The sequence below is a fragment of the Hyaena hyaena genome, unplaced genomic scaffold (assembly GCF_003009895.1).
Source record: "Hyaena hyaena isolate Hyena2069 unplaced genomic scaffold, ASM300989v1 scaffold_129, whole genome shotgun sequence".
In the NCBI taxonomy this organism is placed as follows: domain Eukaryota; kingdom Metazoa; phylum Chordata; class Mammalia; order Carnivora; family Hyaenidae; genus Hyaena; species Hyaena hyaena.
The window spans coordinates 1,456,761-1,472,193 of record NW_024080763.1 but is presented as its reverse complement, the minus strand read 5'-3'; the positions used below and the strand labels follow the sequence as shown (position 1 = coordinate 1,472,193).

Below are 15,433 nucleotides of genomic sequence, written 5' to 3'. Positions count from 1 at the left end.
AAACCCACAGACCATGACATCATGATCTGAGCTGAAGTCAGGCGCTTAACCGACTGAGCCACCCATGCGCCCTTCCTTGTACGGTCTTTAGTGTGGCATTTCTGCAGTATTCTGTTTGCCTGTTTTCAGTTTGGTCCACCACAGCTGTTCGGACAGTCTATTTTCCATCTTTAGATTTTTTTTTTTCTGCCCTAAGGAGCTGCTTCATGGCCCTCACTACTTCTGAGTTTTTGGTAGCCTAGTAGCAGGTCTTTGTTTTAATACTTAGTTTTTAGAGGTCCTCTTCTGGGGGTTTAGAAAGGAAGCTAATGAAATTGTTCACTGTTCTGATAGGACTTAGGTTACGGTTATTTTTTAAGTGCTGGATTTATTCCAGGATGCTAATGGACCACTTTGTCTGATTATGAACTTGAGTTTGTGTTGGTATCAGACTGAATATTTTACTGGAAGATACTCTTCTGATTTAGTGTCCTTTTTCACCTTAACACATTGCTTTTTTCCTTAATACAGGTAGAACCTGGAAAAAGGCCTTGGGTCTTTGACATTTAAAACCCTCAGATTTTTTAAAGAACATAAAAAATAAAAATGGTTTGTTAAAATATTCTATTAAAAGCTTTTAATAGAATCCAAAACCGTGCAGCCTCCCGCAGCAGATGTTTGGTCCTGCCTCCATAAAAGGAGAGTTAGCTGCTAGCGTGCCTGCACCGCCTTGTATGTCCTTCATTAACTCTCCATGATCCTCTTACGCGGCCGGACGGGGTGTCGCTGTAAAACTGAGGCGTCTTGTTCGCTCCGTACACATCCTGGTTTGTGAATCTCCTTCCTGACCAAGGTAGTTAGTATTGCAGGTAGCAGAATTACTTTCAGCAGCGTGAATGGAGTATTATCTTCAGACAACTTTTGCCTTATTTTTCTTCAAGTTTCCAAGGATTTTCTCTTGTGATTTGAACTCTGGATATAAAATAAAGTTTTTTGGTCATGATTTTAAGTGAATTGTGATAATTCTCAGCATTGTAAAAGGTTCTCATCTGTAGGGAACATGCACATACTTTCTTTCTCCTGGCTGGCGCATTCTGGCTTTTGAAAGTGCTTTCTGACACCTGGGATGAAAAAAGCTTCCAGGAATGAGTGTGTCTGTTAAGGCAAATGGATGAGAATGACAGAAATAGCCGCCCCCCCACCCCCACCCCATGGCATAACTTCTGGTTGCCTTTGGTCTGGGATGCAATTTCTGGCTTTTAGAAATGATTGATTACACTGGCCTGCCAACTAATAACGTGCCCCCTTATGCTGAGAAAGGGAATATGTCAGGTGATTCTTGTGTATACGATACTGACATTTGAATATACATCATTGGTTTAGTAAAGACTTTCATTTTTAGAAAGCACTATATTAAAGGAACATACTGAGTTATGAAATCCAAATGCATTGTTTAAATATTAAGTAGGAAAAGATATGTATAGACTCCAGCGAACTTTACTATTGGCCATAAAATAACTTTAAAACATTTATTAAAATAAGCTATGCACATGTTTAAAAAAACCCAGTATAGAGGGAGGAGTTTATAAAGAAAAACAGTGTTTTTTCCTTCACCTCCAGTCCCATCCGTTTCCCCCATCAACCTTTTCTTCTGAGAAATTTCCAAACCTGCAGACAAGTTACAAGGATAATACGTAGGTTGGATACTGTATGCCTTTGACCTAGATTTTCCAGTTGTTAATACTTTGCCACATTTACTCTCTTCCTTTCTATTTGTCTTTCTCTTTTTCCTGAACCATCTGAGAGGTAATTGCAGATGTCATGGCATTTTGCCCCTTAGAAGTTCAGCACGTCTGTCCTAAAAACAAAGACCTTTTCCCTGCATAACTACACAGTGATCTAGAAAATGTAATACTCAGGGGTGCCTGGGTGGCTTAGTTGGTTAAGCGTCCGACTTTCGCTTAGGTCATGATCTCGCAGTTCGTGGGTTCGAGCCCCGTGTCGGGCTCTGTGCTGACTGCCAGCTCAGAGCCTGGAGCCTGTTTCAGAGTCTGTGACTCCCTCTCTCTCTGACTCTCCCCTGCTCATGCTGTCTCTCTCTCTCCTAGAAATAAATAAAACATTTAAAAATTAAAAAAAAAAAAAAAAAGAAAATGTAATACTCAGAGTCCACATTCAGCCTTAAGACGAGCTGAGGCACTAACCCCATTCCATCAGGGACCCTGCATCTTACTGGTTTGTGTTGTCTCTTTAGGCCCCTCTCATCAAAACAGTGCCTCAGATGGTTTGGCCTAGGCCTTTCATTTCCTCTTTCATGAGATAAACAGTTTCAAAGAGTCCAGGCAATGTTTTTCACAGAATGTGACACTCAATTTGGAAATTATTCGATTAAATTAAATCGAATAAATTTCCTGGGCTCCTGGGTGGCTCAGTTGGTTAAGCGTCCAACTTCAGCTCAGGTCATGATCTCACGGTTTGTGGGTTCGAGCCCTGCGTCGGGCTCTGTGCTGACAGCTAGCTCAGAGCCTGGAGCCTGCTTCAGATTCTCTGTCTCCCTCTCTGTCCGCCCCACCCCCACTCGCTCTCGCTCTCTCTCTCTCTTTCTTTCTTTCTTTCTCAGAAATTATTTAAAAAATCTCTAAAAAGAAAAGATTAAAACATTTATCTTTATGGGAGGGGAGGATACTGCATAGGTGATATGTTTGAAGCAGCACCTCTAGTAGGTCTGAATTGTGTCCTTGTAGCATTTTTTCCACTTTTTGAAAAATTTACTTTGTGGTAAAACATATGTAAAACTTTTTTTTGCCATCTTAACAGTTTTTAAGTATGCTGTTCAATGGCATTACGCACATTCATATCGTCGTGCACCCACCACCACGGTCCATCGCTAGAACTTTTTTCATTTTGCAAAACTGAACTGTGTATCCATAAACAGCCTCTCCACCTCCCCTCCCCCAGCCCCCGGCAGCCACCATTCCACTTTTTGTGAATGTGACCGCCCTCTGTGCCTCACACAGGTGCCGTCCCACACTTTCCTTTTGTGACTGGCTTGTTCGGTTTAGGGTAGTGTCTTCAGAGTTCATTCATGCTGTTAGCATGTGTCAGAGTTCCCTTACACTTTTTTCTTAAATTTATTTATTTTGAGAGAGAGTGCTTGAGTGAGTGGATGAAGGCCAGAGAGAATTCCACACAGGCTCCATGCTCTCAGCACCAAGCCTGATGTGGGGCTCGAACCCATGCACTGTGAGATCATGACGTGAGCTGAAATTCTGGAGTCAGATGCTTAACTGACTGAACTGTAGACGATTTCAGAGATAAGAAAAGCTATGAAAAAAAAAAAAGTTTACAGCAGCAGTGTCTAGAGGAAATCTGCCGTGTTTTTGTGAATTTTAGTTTTTTTACATATTTTAAATGTAATTGAAATTATGTATATATATTTGCTGAACTTTACATTTTGAGGAAATTAAAATGTTTTCGTCTGTTAAAAAACGAATGTATAAGTATGACATCATGTTGACATACCATACTCTTAAGTTAACCTACCCCTTATTAGTAGCCTTTGGGGTTATTTGAAAATTTTTTATTCTGAGAGTGTTTTGGTGAGCAGAATTGTCAGCATTTCTAATTATTTTCTTACGATACCTGAAATGGGATTATATGATCAAATGATATGAACATATTTAAGGTACTTTGTGCGTATTGGTGAATAGCTGCCCGGAAGAACTCTCTGGATTATGGCCCATCAGTGGTGTGAGGATGACTGTGCGGCTGTGTCTCTGCTTAGGGCTTAGTAAGGGAGGTGTGCTGCCTTGGTTAGTCCTTTGTACTTTTCCCTGTGAATTGTTCTGATTTAGGTCTTCTGTCCATTTTCCTTTGTGATTTTAGCAAGTTATGTGAAGTTTAAATAATACACAAAAATATGTACCAGTCATATTTGTTGACAATTTTCTTTTTTCCTTGAGTGTGTTTGGGGGGGAGGGTGAAGGGGAGAGTTGTACTAATAACACTTTATCTTTGTTGTTTTACACAAGCTTTTAGATTGTACTAAGGATTAAAATATTTTTCTAAATTCCACTAATGATTATTATTTCCACATGGATTTGTGTGGTTCTGTTATATATAAAATGATTCTGCGTGATTTGTTTTGAGACCCTTTATTTTGATGTTTATTTTTTATGTCAGTATCACACTTTTGGTTAAATAAGTACGGCTTTATTATGTACTTAACAATCTGATAAGGCAGGTGTTCATCCTCTTCCACCCTCCTATTGCTTTCCAGAATTGACTTAGTTTTACTCTTTCTTTGTTGGCCCCTTTATTTACACATTTAGATATTCGTTGAGTGTGTTCCCAAGCACAGTGAGGGAATTCTTGGCTCTCAGCGAACTGCTGCCCTGGGAGAGGAAGGTAAATTTCCACAAGTCAGCACAGCGTGGGAAGTTCAGTGGAGGAAGGATGGGGCGCTAGAGGAGCAGCCCCATCTCATCTGAGGATCTGGGGAGGGCTTACAGGAGGAAGTGACGTCTAAGCCAAAACCTTAAAGAGAAGAGGGGAGAGTGTTTTGATCTGAGGGAATTGTGTGTGTTATGACCTTAGAGTCAAGAGAGCATGGCCTGTCCATCCAACTGATGAAGTTAGTGGGGTTGGTCTGTGGCGTGGGAGCTGCAGGTAACACTGCCGGGTGATGCTGAGCCTTTCCGGGCCCGTTGGCCTGGTCAGGGATTTCAGTTAACATAGGACATTGGGAAACATCTGGAGGGAGACTGCCTTAACCAGATTTGTGGTTTAGGAAGATCCCTCTGATCGTAGCGTGGAGACTAGATTGGAAAAGGGGCAGCACTGGTGGCAAGCCCACCACTTCAGAGCACAGTACACCTGAGGGTGGGTGCAGTCTTGACCAAGGATAGAGGCAGTGGCGATGGGGTGGGGGGTGTATTTGAGAGACTTCTTTAATGGCAGGATTGATAAAACTTGGCAAAATTGATATGGGGCTGAGGGGAGAGGAGGACTTAAGAAAGATGTCCAGCGTTTTGGTTTGGACACTTGGGTTGGATCATTTTCCCCTAAACGTAGGAGCTGTGAAGTTCAGTTTTATTTTTTATTTATTTTATTTCTTAGTCTTTATTTATTTCTGAGAGAGAGACAGAGAGAGAGAGCGAGAGCACACAAGCAGAGGAGACACAGAATCTGAAGCAGGCTCCAGGCTCCGAGCTGTCTGCACAGAGCCCCACACTGGGCTTGAACCCAGGAACCACGAGATCATGACTTGAGCTGAAGTCGGGCCCTCAACCTACTGAGCCACCCAGCTGCCCCTGAAGTTCAGTTCTAGACATGATGTAGTGAGGCTGTCTAATGGGTTGTTGGATATTTGAGCCCGAAACTTAATGAGGAAAATCGACCACTCTGCTTATGTGGATACTTGTGTGGCCGCGTCACCTGAGGCTGTGGAACTTCCTCTTGAAGTGGCAAATTATAGGGACTTTCTTGTTTTGTGCCTCTGCTTCAGGACCTTATCAAAATGGACCAAGTAACATTTTAACATCTCTTCCAGTTTCATAAATGTCTTAATTCTGTCTGTATTTTTTGCTAGAAGAAGAGTTAACATGGATATATTATGGACAGTAATAATGCTACATCGCATGAACGTTTTTCCTTTTGTCAACTCTTTTATGACTTGGAAAATAGAGTGGGTTAGATTATTCAGTAGTCCTTCCAGGCCTGGTGAGGTTTTTACTTGCAGTCAGAAAACTTCGGGGACTTGATTTTAGTGGTGTTGTGGTTTTGACATACTATTTTATATAACTGGAACCCTAGGTTTGTTGTGGTGGTGGTGGTGGTGGGGTGTGTGTGTGTGTGTGTGTGTGTGTGTTTTGGAGAGAGTGAGACCGTGCAAGCTGGGGAGAGGGGCAGAGAGGGAGAGAAAGAGAGAAAATAGTAAGCAGGCTTCATGCCCAGCCTGGAGCCTGTCTCATGGCTCCTGTGATTCCATGACTCTGGGATCATGACCTGAGCTGAAATGAAGTGCTCAACTGACTGAGCCACCCAGGTACCCTTGGAACCCTAGCGTTTTTTGTTTTTATGTTTGTTTATTTTTGAAGGAGAGGGAGAGAGTGCGAGCTAGGGAGGGGCAGAGAGAGAGGGAGACACAGAATCCGAGGCAGGCTCCAGGCTCTGAGCTGTTAGCACAGCCTGATGAGGGGCTCAAACTCACAAGCCATGAGATCATGACTTAGGTGCCCCTGAACCGTAAGTTTTTAAGAACCTTATTATCCCCTCAGATGACTCTTTTGGGCAATATTTTCAGTGACCTTTGTAATTTGAACTCTCACCTGTTGTCTTTAATTCATGAACACTGGCCCTCATCTCTGATTCCCCCTCTCAGAGATAACTTTGTGACCTGTTCATTTAAAGCCTTCCATTGGACTTTCAGCAGTAATTCTTCCTGAATGGCGAGGTGGTCTTTCTTCTGAAGGTATCTGGTGATGCAGGCAGTTTTTCATGACTTTGGGGATTTGTATTTCCCTGGCAGTTAGGTTAACAGTACCATCAGAGATGTAAAGAGGTAAAAGCTCCAAAGTATAAATTATATTTGGCATAGTTTGTCATGATTAATAATAGAACATTTAAAGGCCTTAATTAGAGATTATTTTGACTTCTCTATCATTGAACCTTTTAGTCTAAAGAGAATGTTTTCATAACAGTGAGGTTATTGAATGAATTGAATAGAAGCTCATCTTGATATAGTATAAAGAATTTATTTCCAGTTTGTAATTTTCATTTCTTCTTTTGGAAAAGGTTATTGTTCTGTAGCACTATTCTAGGAATAGAAGTGGTAAATTTTCACTAGCTGCCATTGATTATCATGTGAATAATGCCTCTAGGAGGTGGTCTGGGGTGCTCGCACTAGCACTATTTCTGCGATTGGCCTCGGGCTTGTGCCTACTTGAAGATACACTTGAAAAGTACTGAGGTCATTTTATTCAAAAAGTAGCTCATGTCTTGAGTACTGAATGAGATTGCTGCGAATATGAATATCTGAGCCAAGTTAATGATTGAACTATAGCCAAATGGTTAGGAATATAAAGAAAAAGTATTATTGGGTGGCAGAGTTTTCTTTTTATTATGCAAAACCACCTAAGAAAACTAAACTCTGGGGAGAGGAAAGCTACGTGGACGTTGTGGCTGTCACACAGGCATCTTTCTGCTGACCATGGTGACGACATTGTGAACACTACCACTTAAAACTAACTTTTCTCTTTAAGGGCTCCTGAAACTGTGCCAGCTGACTCCAAGTCCACCCTGACCCCACAGCATAAACCATGCTGTGATGTCACAGCTACCATAGAACTCCAGGGTAATGTTGAGCTGGCCCATGTGGGCTCAGGTAAGTCCTGGCTTTTTTTTTTACCATTTGGCATTCTTTTCAAAGTTAGTTATCATTATGAATTTTTGTCATAAAAGAAAATAAGGCAAAACTTTGAAAACTGTGCCATATATTGGGGAAAAAATAAGTCTGTTTTCTAAACATCTATGAGCCAGCTCCATATTCTAACCAACGGAGTTCCATAGTAGCTGTGAAGTCCCCAGTGAGTTTTGACCAGTGGCTTCAAAGTATGTTAAATTCCACTCCTGGCCCAGCTTATAGAACAATATGAACTGTTTTAAGTTTGTTTGTAATATGTAGTAACTTTCATTTACTTCTAGGTATTCATGTTTTTAAAAGTGTATTAACCTTTCCCGTGACCTGTAATTCCACAACACCGCCTAGTTGGCTGTGTATTTCACTCAGTCAGTTTTGAATGTGTGGAAACCATAGGTTAGTTTATAAAGTTAATCTTCTCAGGGGCCGTCAGCTGTCCTTTCAGTTGGCCTTCATAGCATGGAGGAAGAAGGGACAGAACGTGTGATAATATATTTGTTAGGTTTTAAAAAAACCATATTAAGAGAAAGATGCTTCAGTTGCTCTCAGAGAGGCAGTATGAGAGGTCAGGGACGAGGGAGCGTGGGCGCGTCGCCTCTCTGCTGCTGGAGCCCTTCTGCCCTGGTCCTTGTTCCTCCAGGTGAGATGTTAGCACTGGCTTTATTTTCTGTCTTTTCCTGCCTACCAACTCTTCTAGCCTCTTCTTCCTTTTCTTTATCCCCTGGTGTTAGAGTAAAAACGTTATGTGAAGAACTCAGAAGCCCTTTCATAGGTTTTGCTTATAATCTGATACGCATCCCCCCCCCCCGCAATAGAACACATTTGGTACCTAAAACTTTACATGATCTGAGTATGGGCCAAATCCTTTTAAAAACCCTGTTTACAGTGCAAACCTTCACCATCTGTCAAGAAACTGTCTAAACTTTAATCAGTAGCTGTCCTTGAACAGTGTGTCATAACGATAGACCCAAAATTTGGACAGTTCAGTGACAGTTTCCTGAAATTTGTAATAAATGTACTCGTCCCTGTAGCTGAAACTGTGAGTTCTTTATTATAGTTAATGAGAAGAATGGAATCCTATGTTCCCGAAACATTAAACAATACAATATTTTTCTTCAGAATATTACTTTGTGCCTATACTTAAGTTTGTGTTTTTCGTGTTCTAGAAGACTTGAAGGAGTTTATGCTGTGAAGAATAGAGAACAAACCCTCTAATAGCTTCATTCTCCTTTCCTGCCCTCCTGGGTTTCCTCCGTGCTGGGGAGCAGCACACCCGGTCTGGGGGCAGTGGCTATTGTGCTGTTTGGATTAGGACACTTAGAAGTCTTGGTTTTGTGCGTGCGTATGTATGCGCTTTACTGAAATAGAATTGATGTACCGTGCATTTCATTGTTTATAGTTTTAAAAATCCACTTAATTTGAAAGCTCTTTGGGTGACATTGCAAACCATAGTTCCAAAGCACACCGTGCCCTTCCCCCCTCTTTGATTATGCTATTGAGTTTCTAGTTACAGAAATCCCTCAGAAACATTAGTGAGGAAATTCTTAAAAGAATTTCTAAGAGGAGATTCTTGTAGACCCCAGCTACACGGTGAATTAGCCGGCATGGTGGAGACAGTGACTTAGAATGTCCCCCAGCCCACTCCCGCCGGAAGAAGAGTTACTTGACGGCCATCTTCGTCTTTGGGGAACAGAAGTGTGTGCGTGTGCACACGTGCCGAATGAGGTACATGATGTGTGTACCGTGTGGGGCTTCCTCTCTCTCTCTCCACGCCACTTGCGTCTTCGTGGTCCTTGGGTTGCTTTTGGCAGAGCTGAGAACATTTCTTCTGTCATACAGAGAAAGTTATGAATGTATATTTTTATAGGCCAGAGCTTACAACCTGTAACAGGTGCAGTGACCCCGCGGGCCCCGGGAACAGGGATAGCTTCGGTAGGACTTGAGTGAAAAGTAGTCGCCTTCACAAGAAGATGCTATATACACAAAAGGAAATGGAGTAGGGCATATTTAGTTCTAAAAAGATGAACGACTTTAAATGATTTAAAGATCATGAGCTTTCTTTGATTATTCTCATCTGTTCATTAAAACAATTAAAAAATTAAAGCAGAAATTTGAGAGATTTCGTGTACTTGATAACCATAGATTTGTTTTTATTTCAAGTAGGATTTTCTGTGTTCTTAAGGCTCGCCCTTTGGAGAAGATCCATGCCAGTCATATCACCTGTAACCCTGATGACTTCTCTAGGGCACTGCGCCTCGTGAGGGAGTTTTAAAGCCCCTTCGGTATTGGGGGGCGGTTTACAGCTGTATTTAGATGTTTGTATTGAAGAAGGTATTGACCTCCATTGCTGTGAAATTAAAAATTCCTGTAAGAAGGTGTTCTCATTTGATACCATGGATTCTTCACCTGAAAATTATAGTTGTTGGCAGCACAGTGTCCTTTTTCTGGAGAGTGGGTCTAGATTTGCAGAAAGGACCTTTGACCGCAGAGTGAAAACTTTTGAAGCTGGCCTTTTATGGCCCAGAGATGTGCTGATAAAGGACTGTTATGAGCATAGGAATCATGTTTTTACTGTCTGTGTTTCTCACATTGCCTAGCATAGTGCTTTGCATGTCATGGGCATTCAGTGAACGTGGGAATTATCATTTTAAAGATTTGCTATTATTTATTTTTAAATTTATTATTTTTAAAAAATGTTTATTTTTGAGAGAGAGGGGGGCGGGGGAGGGAGGAGCAGACAACACAGAGCCTGATGCAGGGCTCAGACTCACCAACCGGGACATAATGACCTGAGCTGAAACCAAGAGCTGGCTGGTTAGCCAACGGAACCACCCAGGCACCCCAAGATTTGCTGTTTTTAATAACTGGGAGATGTCGGCATTGTACCAATCTGTTATTCTCCAAGGAATAGCTCCTGTTTCTCTAATTCAATTCGACAATAAAGAAATACTTTTAAAGAATATGCTGTGAATATTTTTAGCTAGTTTTAACATTTTACCCAAAAACAAATTTTTCGTGATGTAACTTAGGAAACAGTTAAAATCATTTGTTCCTGCAGTCTTGGGGTGTGTCTGTGTGTGTAACACTATTTGTGGTAAATTAAAGCTTGCCTACATCTGTATTTATTTGTTTTTTTTTTGCCGAAGCTATTTATTGTTCGTAGATCTGTACTGTACTGCTTAGTAAATAGAATTACTATCTTAACATTAATTTGTGTTAAGATTAGTAACATGGCTTCATTGGAACAGAACGTTCTTTATGGATTTGGAAAAAGTGATACTTGGTTTATCTCTCTGTCCCCCAACTGATTTGTAATGTTTTATTTTAGCATATTTTTGTTTTAACTCATCTGGTTCAAGTTTTACTGTATTCACACTTAATGAGTGTAAGGAAGACTTGGCTGTGTGAGGTTCTGAAATCAAAATGTCACTCACTTTAACTTACATTGAAAATGGTTTTAATTGCTCTGAGTTGTTTGAAAGCTAACCAGCAGTATGGAAGGCTCAGCCCTTGTTTCAGCTTAGAGAATTTGCGGTGTGAAGGGCAGGAGAGCCCCGCGCCAACAGGAAGCCCATCCCCGTCTCCTTGGCTTCCGCATAGTAGGAGCAGAACAGGAGTTTAGTGTCTTCTGTAAAGTTGTTTCTCATACTGGGGTTACTGATCTTTGATCCAATGAATACATGATGGTTCAAATGATTCCGCTAAACCTCGCCGGAGCCTGGAGCCAGCGCTGATGCGAAGGTACGTACCTAACTAGGTGGGCCTAGCTGTGGAAAGAAATTAGAGGGGAATACACCAGTTTTCTTCACTGTTCTTTAGGACATTGAAATGTTGTCCCAGGATCCAGGAGTCCTAGAGAAACACTTAGAAGGGTTTATTTAGAGTATATGCAACAGGTTTATGCCTTTTGAAGAAAAGTAGAATTAAACTCTTTTCTGTCTTGATGCTTGTTCTAGGGGTTGTAGAAGGTGATCTAGCTGCTATAGAAGCGTACAAGTCATCAGGAGGGGACATTGCCCGTCAGCTCACTGCGGATGAGGTGCGCTTGCTCAACCGCCCTTCTGCTTTCGATGTTGGCTATACACTCGTCCACCTGGCTATACGCTTTCAGAGGCAGGACATGCTAGCGATACTGCTCACAGAGGTGAGTGTGGCCATTTGGGTTAAACATTGTTGTTTTATGGGAAGGAACTGCGTTCATTAGTTTTCATTTTTGATGTAATGTTTTTCTAAACTGTTCTTAAATGTTTTAGATTCTTCTACTCCCTTTATAAATTAACACCAAACTTGAAGCTTTAACAGCATTTAATTCTTAAGGGTGTATGCTTTTAAAACAGGACATTTTGCCACAATATTTGAATCCTTTCTTGGATTAAAAAAGACACTAGGATGTGTCTTTCTTTCATTCAACTAATACTTATCGAGTACCTTCTTTGTGCTAGGCACTGTGCTAAAGACATTGGCTGTTCCTTCACTGAGTCTCAGAAAAGTAGAGAAACAGGTCATTCTGCATAGAGTGTGTTGTCATATATGCCTGTGGCTAGCCATTGTTTAGCGAGTTAAGAGTCCAGTGACGCCAGAGGCACCTGATAGAGGAGGGGGCGGCTTGAGAGAGAGAGAGAGCTGGAGAGAGAGAGAGCCACGGTGTAAAACAAGGGGCAGGCTTACTGTGTATCTGATAGGGGGAGGGACTGTTTTGAAAAGCAGCAATGTGATTAGAAGTACCAGCCTTCCGGAGCAGGGGACGCAGCAGTCAGGGATAGTTTCTGTAGTGTCTGACGTCTGGCTGTGTTTGCGTTGTATATTGGCAGGGCCAGTGCTGGGAGCAGTAGTTGCTGTTGGTGGCAGGAGACCGGATGGAGAGGCAGCTGTGAGCCAAGGCTCAAGTATGCAGGGGGCTCTTGGGCTCCCCTCAGGCTGGTAGGGGACTGAGAAAGTTGCAGGGGCTGTCATAAGGCACTGGCCTCCTCAGAGCAGTCTGGGGACAAATGGGGGTGCAGTAGAGAGATCCTCCGGGTATTTATTATTTATCGCCTAACAGGTCACCTCAACTTAGCAGCTTTAGTCCAGAAACCGCTGTTTTCTCACACAGTTCCTGGGGGTGAGGCGTCCGGGAGCAGCTTCTTGGCTGAATGATTTTGGCTCAAGTTCTCACAAGGTTACAGTCAGATGTTCAGAACTGCAGTTGTCAGAAGGCTTGATGGGGCTAGAGGGTCTGGTTCCAGGCACACTCATGTGGCTGCGGGTAGGAGGCTTCCAGTCCTTGTCACATGGGCCTCTCCATAGGACAGGGTTCACCCAGAGCTAGTGACCCGAGAGACCCAGCGCGCCTGTAATCTAAATGGAAGCTGCAGGGTCTTTAAGATAAAACTGAATTTAGGGAGTGACATACCCTGTTTTTTGCCATGTTCTTTGGGACGCAGAGACCAACCCTGGTGCACCGTGGGAGAGGTGGGAGGGGGTGGGTCTCCAGGGAAGGAACATAATTGGTTGTGGAATCCAGCCTTGGTGGGGCAGCCGCTCCGGAGGACGTCACTGAAGGGGTGAGTAGGGAGACCGGACTTAGATGTGTCTGCGGAGAGAGGACAGAGCCCAGTACTTTGGGACTGAGAAGAGGAGAGCGGTGTATTTCGGGGATACGTATCAGGGGCAGGGACTTTAATTGGATTTTAGGGTCATGGACTCTGCTGGTAGCCTGCTGGAATCTGTGCACTCCTTTTCAGAGTACTGGTTTTAAATGCAGAAAATAAAAAAGATCACAAAGGAAATCAGTTATATTGAAATAGTTGTTTTTCAGAATTATTAGATTTGTGATACATAATAAGGGGATGCATTTTAAGACTAGGCAAGCGGTTAGTGAAAATGAAGAATTTAAATTTAATGGAAATTCCCATTCACGTTCAGGGACCCTTCCCAACAAATTCATGTGCCCTAAGTTAAGAATTACTAGCCTAGGGACATAAGGTTGAAGAGGCTAGAAGACAAAGGGGTAGGCTTCAGGGTCCGGGGCTGCAGGGTGGGGGGCGGGAGGCCGCCTGACCACTCCCCCCTGTAAGGTTCCCCCTTACAGGAAAGCGGGGTGTTCGCAGTTTTCACGTTATGGTTCAAGTTGTTTTTGAAGAAACCGTCCTAGGTTTCGGAAGGGGGCAGAGGGCTAGCAGATTAGAATAAGCTATTTTTTTTTTTAATTTTTTTTAATGTTTTATTTATTTCTAGGAGAGAGAGAGACAGCGTGAGCAGGGGAGGGTCAGAGAGAGAGGGAGTCAGACTGAGAGAGGCTCCAGGCTCTGAGCTGGCAGTCAGCACAGAGCCCGACGCGGGGCCTGAACCCACGAACCGCGAGATCATGACCTAAGCGAAAGTCGGACGCTTAACTGACTAAGCCACCCAGGCGCCCCTGTAACTTTTTGATTACAGATCTCGATAGTAGGTTCCAGGAAGCTTGTGAGGTTGGAGAGAATCATTCCCTCCACCAGGTACAATCTGATTCTGTATGAACGATTCTCTGATGGGAATGAGTACCGGGGGTGTAATGTACAGCGGGGTGAACATGGCTAANGCCCGACGCGGGGCTCGAACCCACGAACCGCGAGATCATGACCTAAGCGAAAGTCGGACGCTTAACCGACTAAGCCACCCAGGCGCCCCTAGAATAAGCTATTTTTGAATTTATTTTGGAATCCATTTAAACTGTGACTTGAGAAATTGTTCTGTTCCAAAAATATATTGATGCTTCATTTTCTGTAATTGGAGTGTCACATAATGATTGGATTTGTGGAGTCAAGAGGTAGGAAGAATCTCATTGTTACTGGTAATCCTGGCCAATAAAAATGTTTATGTTTGTGTTGGGTGTGCAGGGTTTTTGAGACACTGTTCACGTAACCTTAATAAAAATCACAGTTCCTCGTCCCCATACACATAGATGACATTATGGGTAAAACTTTGAGTGGCTTATTGGCAGATCTGCCCCGAACCCCACTTGTGACTGGAAACGTGCTTTTGGGCAGGTTGTCCAGGTCTGAGGTCAGTGGCTGGCGGCTGGCGTCTGATTTGCTCAGGATTCACACTGGCCTCCCTTCCTCTCCAGCAGATACTCACCTTGGATTTCAAAATTCTTTGTATGCAGACTTTCTGAGCCCAACAAAAGGCATACAGTTTAAATGTAAAATTCTATGTCTGCATCTTTTGTCGCTACCCATTGTTACAAAGATAAAGGAGGGTTCTAGCCACCTGCTTGCTGAGAAGCGCCCTGCCCACGTGCTCACGTTTCATTCCTGTCGGCTTAGACCTTGAATGTTTGCTCTCTTCCACACTGAGAGGAGCCAAATGCTTTTTTAAATATTCAGAATTATAACAAACAGGGAAGGATTTGAGCTCAGTGGGAACTAACCCTTCAAAAATGTCATGCTTTCCTTATTCCACGTCAAGGTACTTGAAGTATTCTTACTTAACCCAGCGGGGGAAGAGTGTTTGTATTTTCCCCATTTCTCCACAAGCTGGAATTTCCTGTTTTTTAAGAATGCTTTCATTGGGGGCATGATGCTTAGTTTTGCTTAGGTGGTTTTCTGTCCTCCCTCCCTCTCCTATGATGAACCTTTGTGAACAACACCATTTTATAAAAATCTTTATATATTTCCTTGGGAGAAATTCCTAAGAAGTAAATTTTCTCCTGGGAAGTTGTACTGAAACATACTTCCACTGGTGAGGAAATCATACCTATCTTAAAATTAACAGAACAACACCCTGAGTCCCTGGGAAGGTTTGGTAATTTCTTTTAAATACCATTGTTTTCTGCTTTTGTTAACGTGAAATGAGATGCAGAGGAAAGTCTCTTTTGTGTTTAAGGTGTCTCAAGAAGCAGCGAAGTGCATCCCTGCAATGGTGTGTCCTGAGCTGACAGAGCAGATCCGGCGAGAGATCGCCGCCTCTCTCCATCAGAGAAAGGGAGATTTTGCTTGCTATTTTCTAACTGACCTTGTGACATTTACGTTGCCAGCAGGTAACTCCAAATTTCAATGTGAGAAGAAATTTTTT

At 42.7% G+C, this 15,433-nt stretch overlaps 1 protein-coding gene across 5 annotated transcripts in view; it reads left to right on the top strand.

Moving 5' to 3' along the window:
- The window catches only part of ZRANB1 (zinc finger RANBP2-type containing 1), a 63,149-nt gene that overhangs the window by 34,058 nt on the left and 13,658 nt on the right, over positions 1–15,433 (top strand). For 2 of the 5 annotated variants that reach the window (XM_039237934.1, XM_039237933.1), the window contains 2 exons: positions 11,356–11,543; positions 15,245–15,398. In XM_039237934.1, the coding sequence (XP_039093865.1) occupies positions 11,356–11,543; positions 15,245–15,398 (342 nt within the window). Of the gene's footprint in view, positions 1–7,241; positions 7,364–10,191; positions 11,141–11,355; positions 11,544–12,846; positions 12,943–15,244; positions 15,399–15,433 lie in introns of those variants that run through there. The other 3 variants (XM_039237936.1, XM_039237937.1, XM_039237938.1) reach the window with 3 other exon arrangements.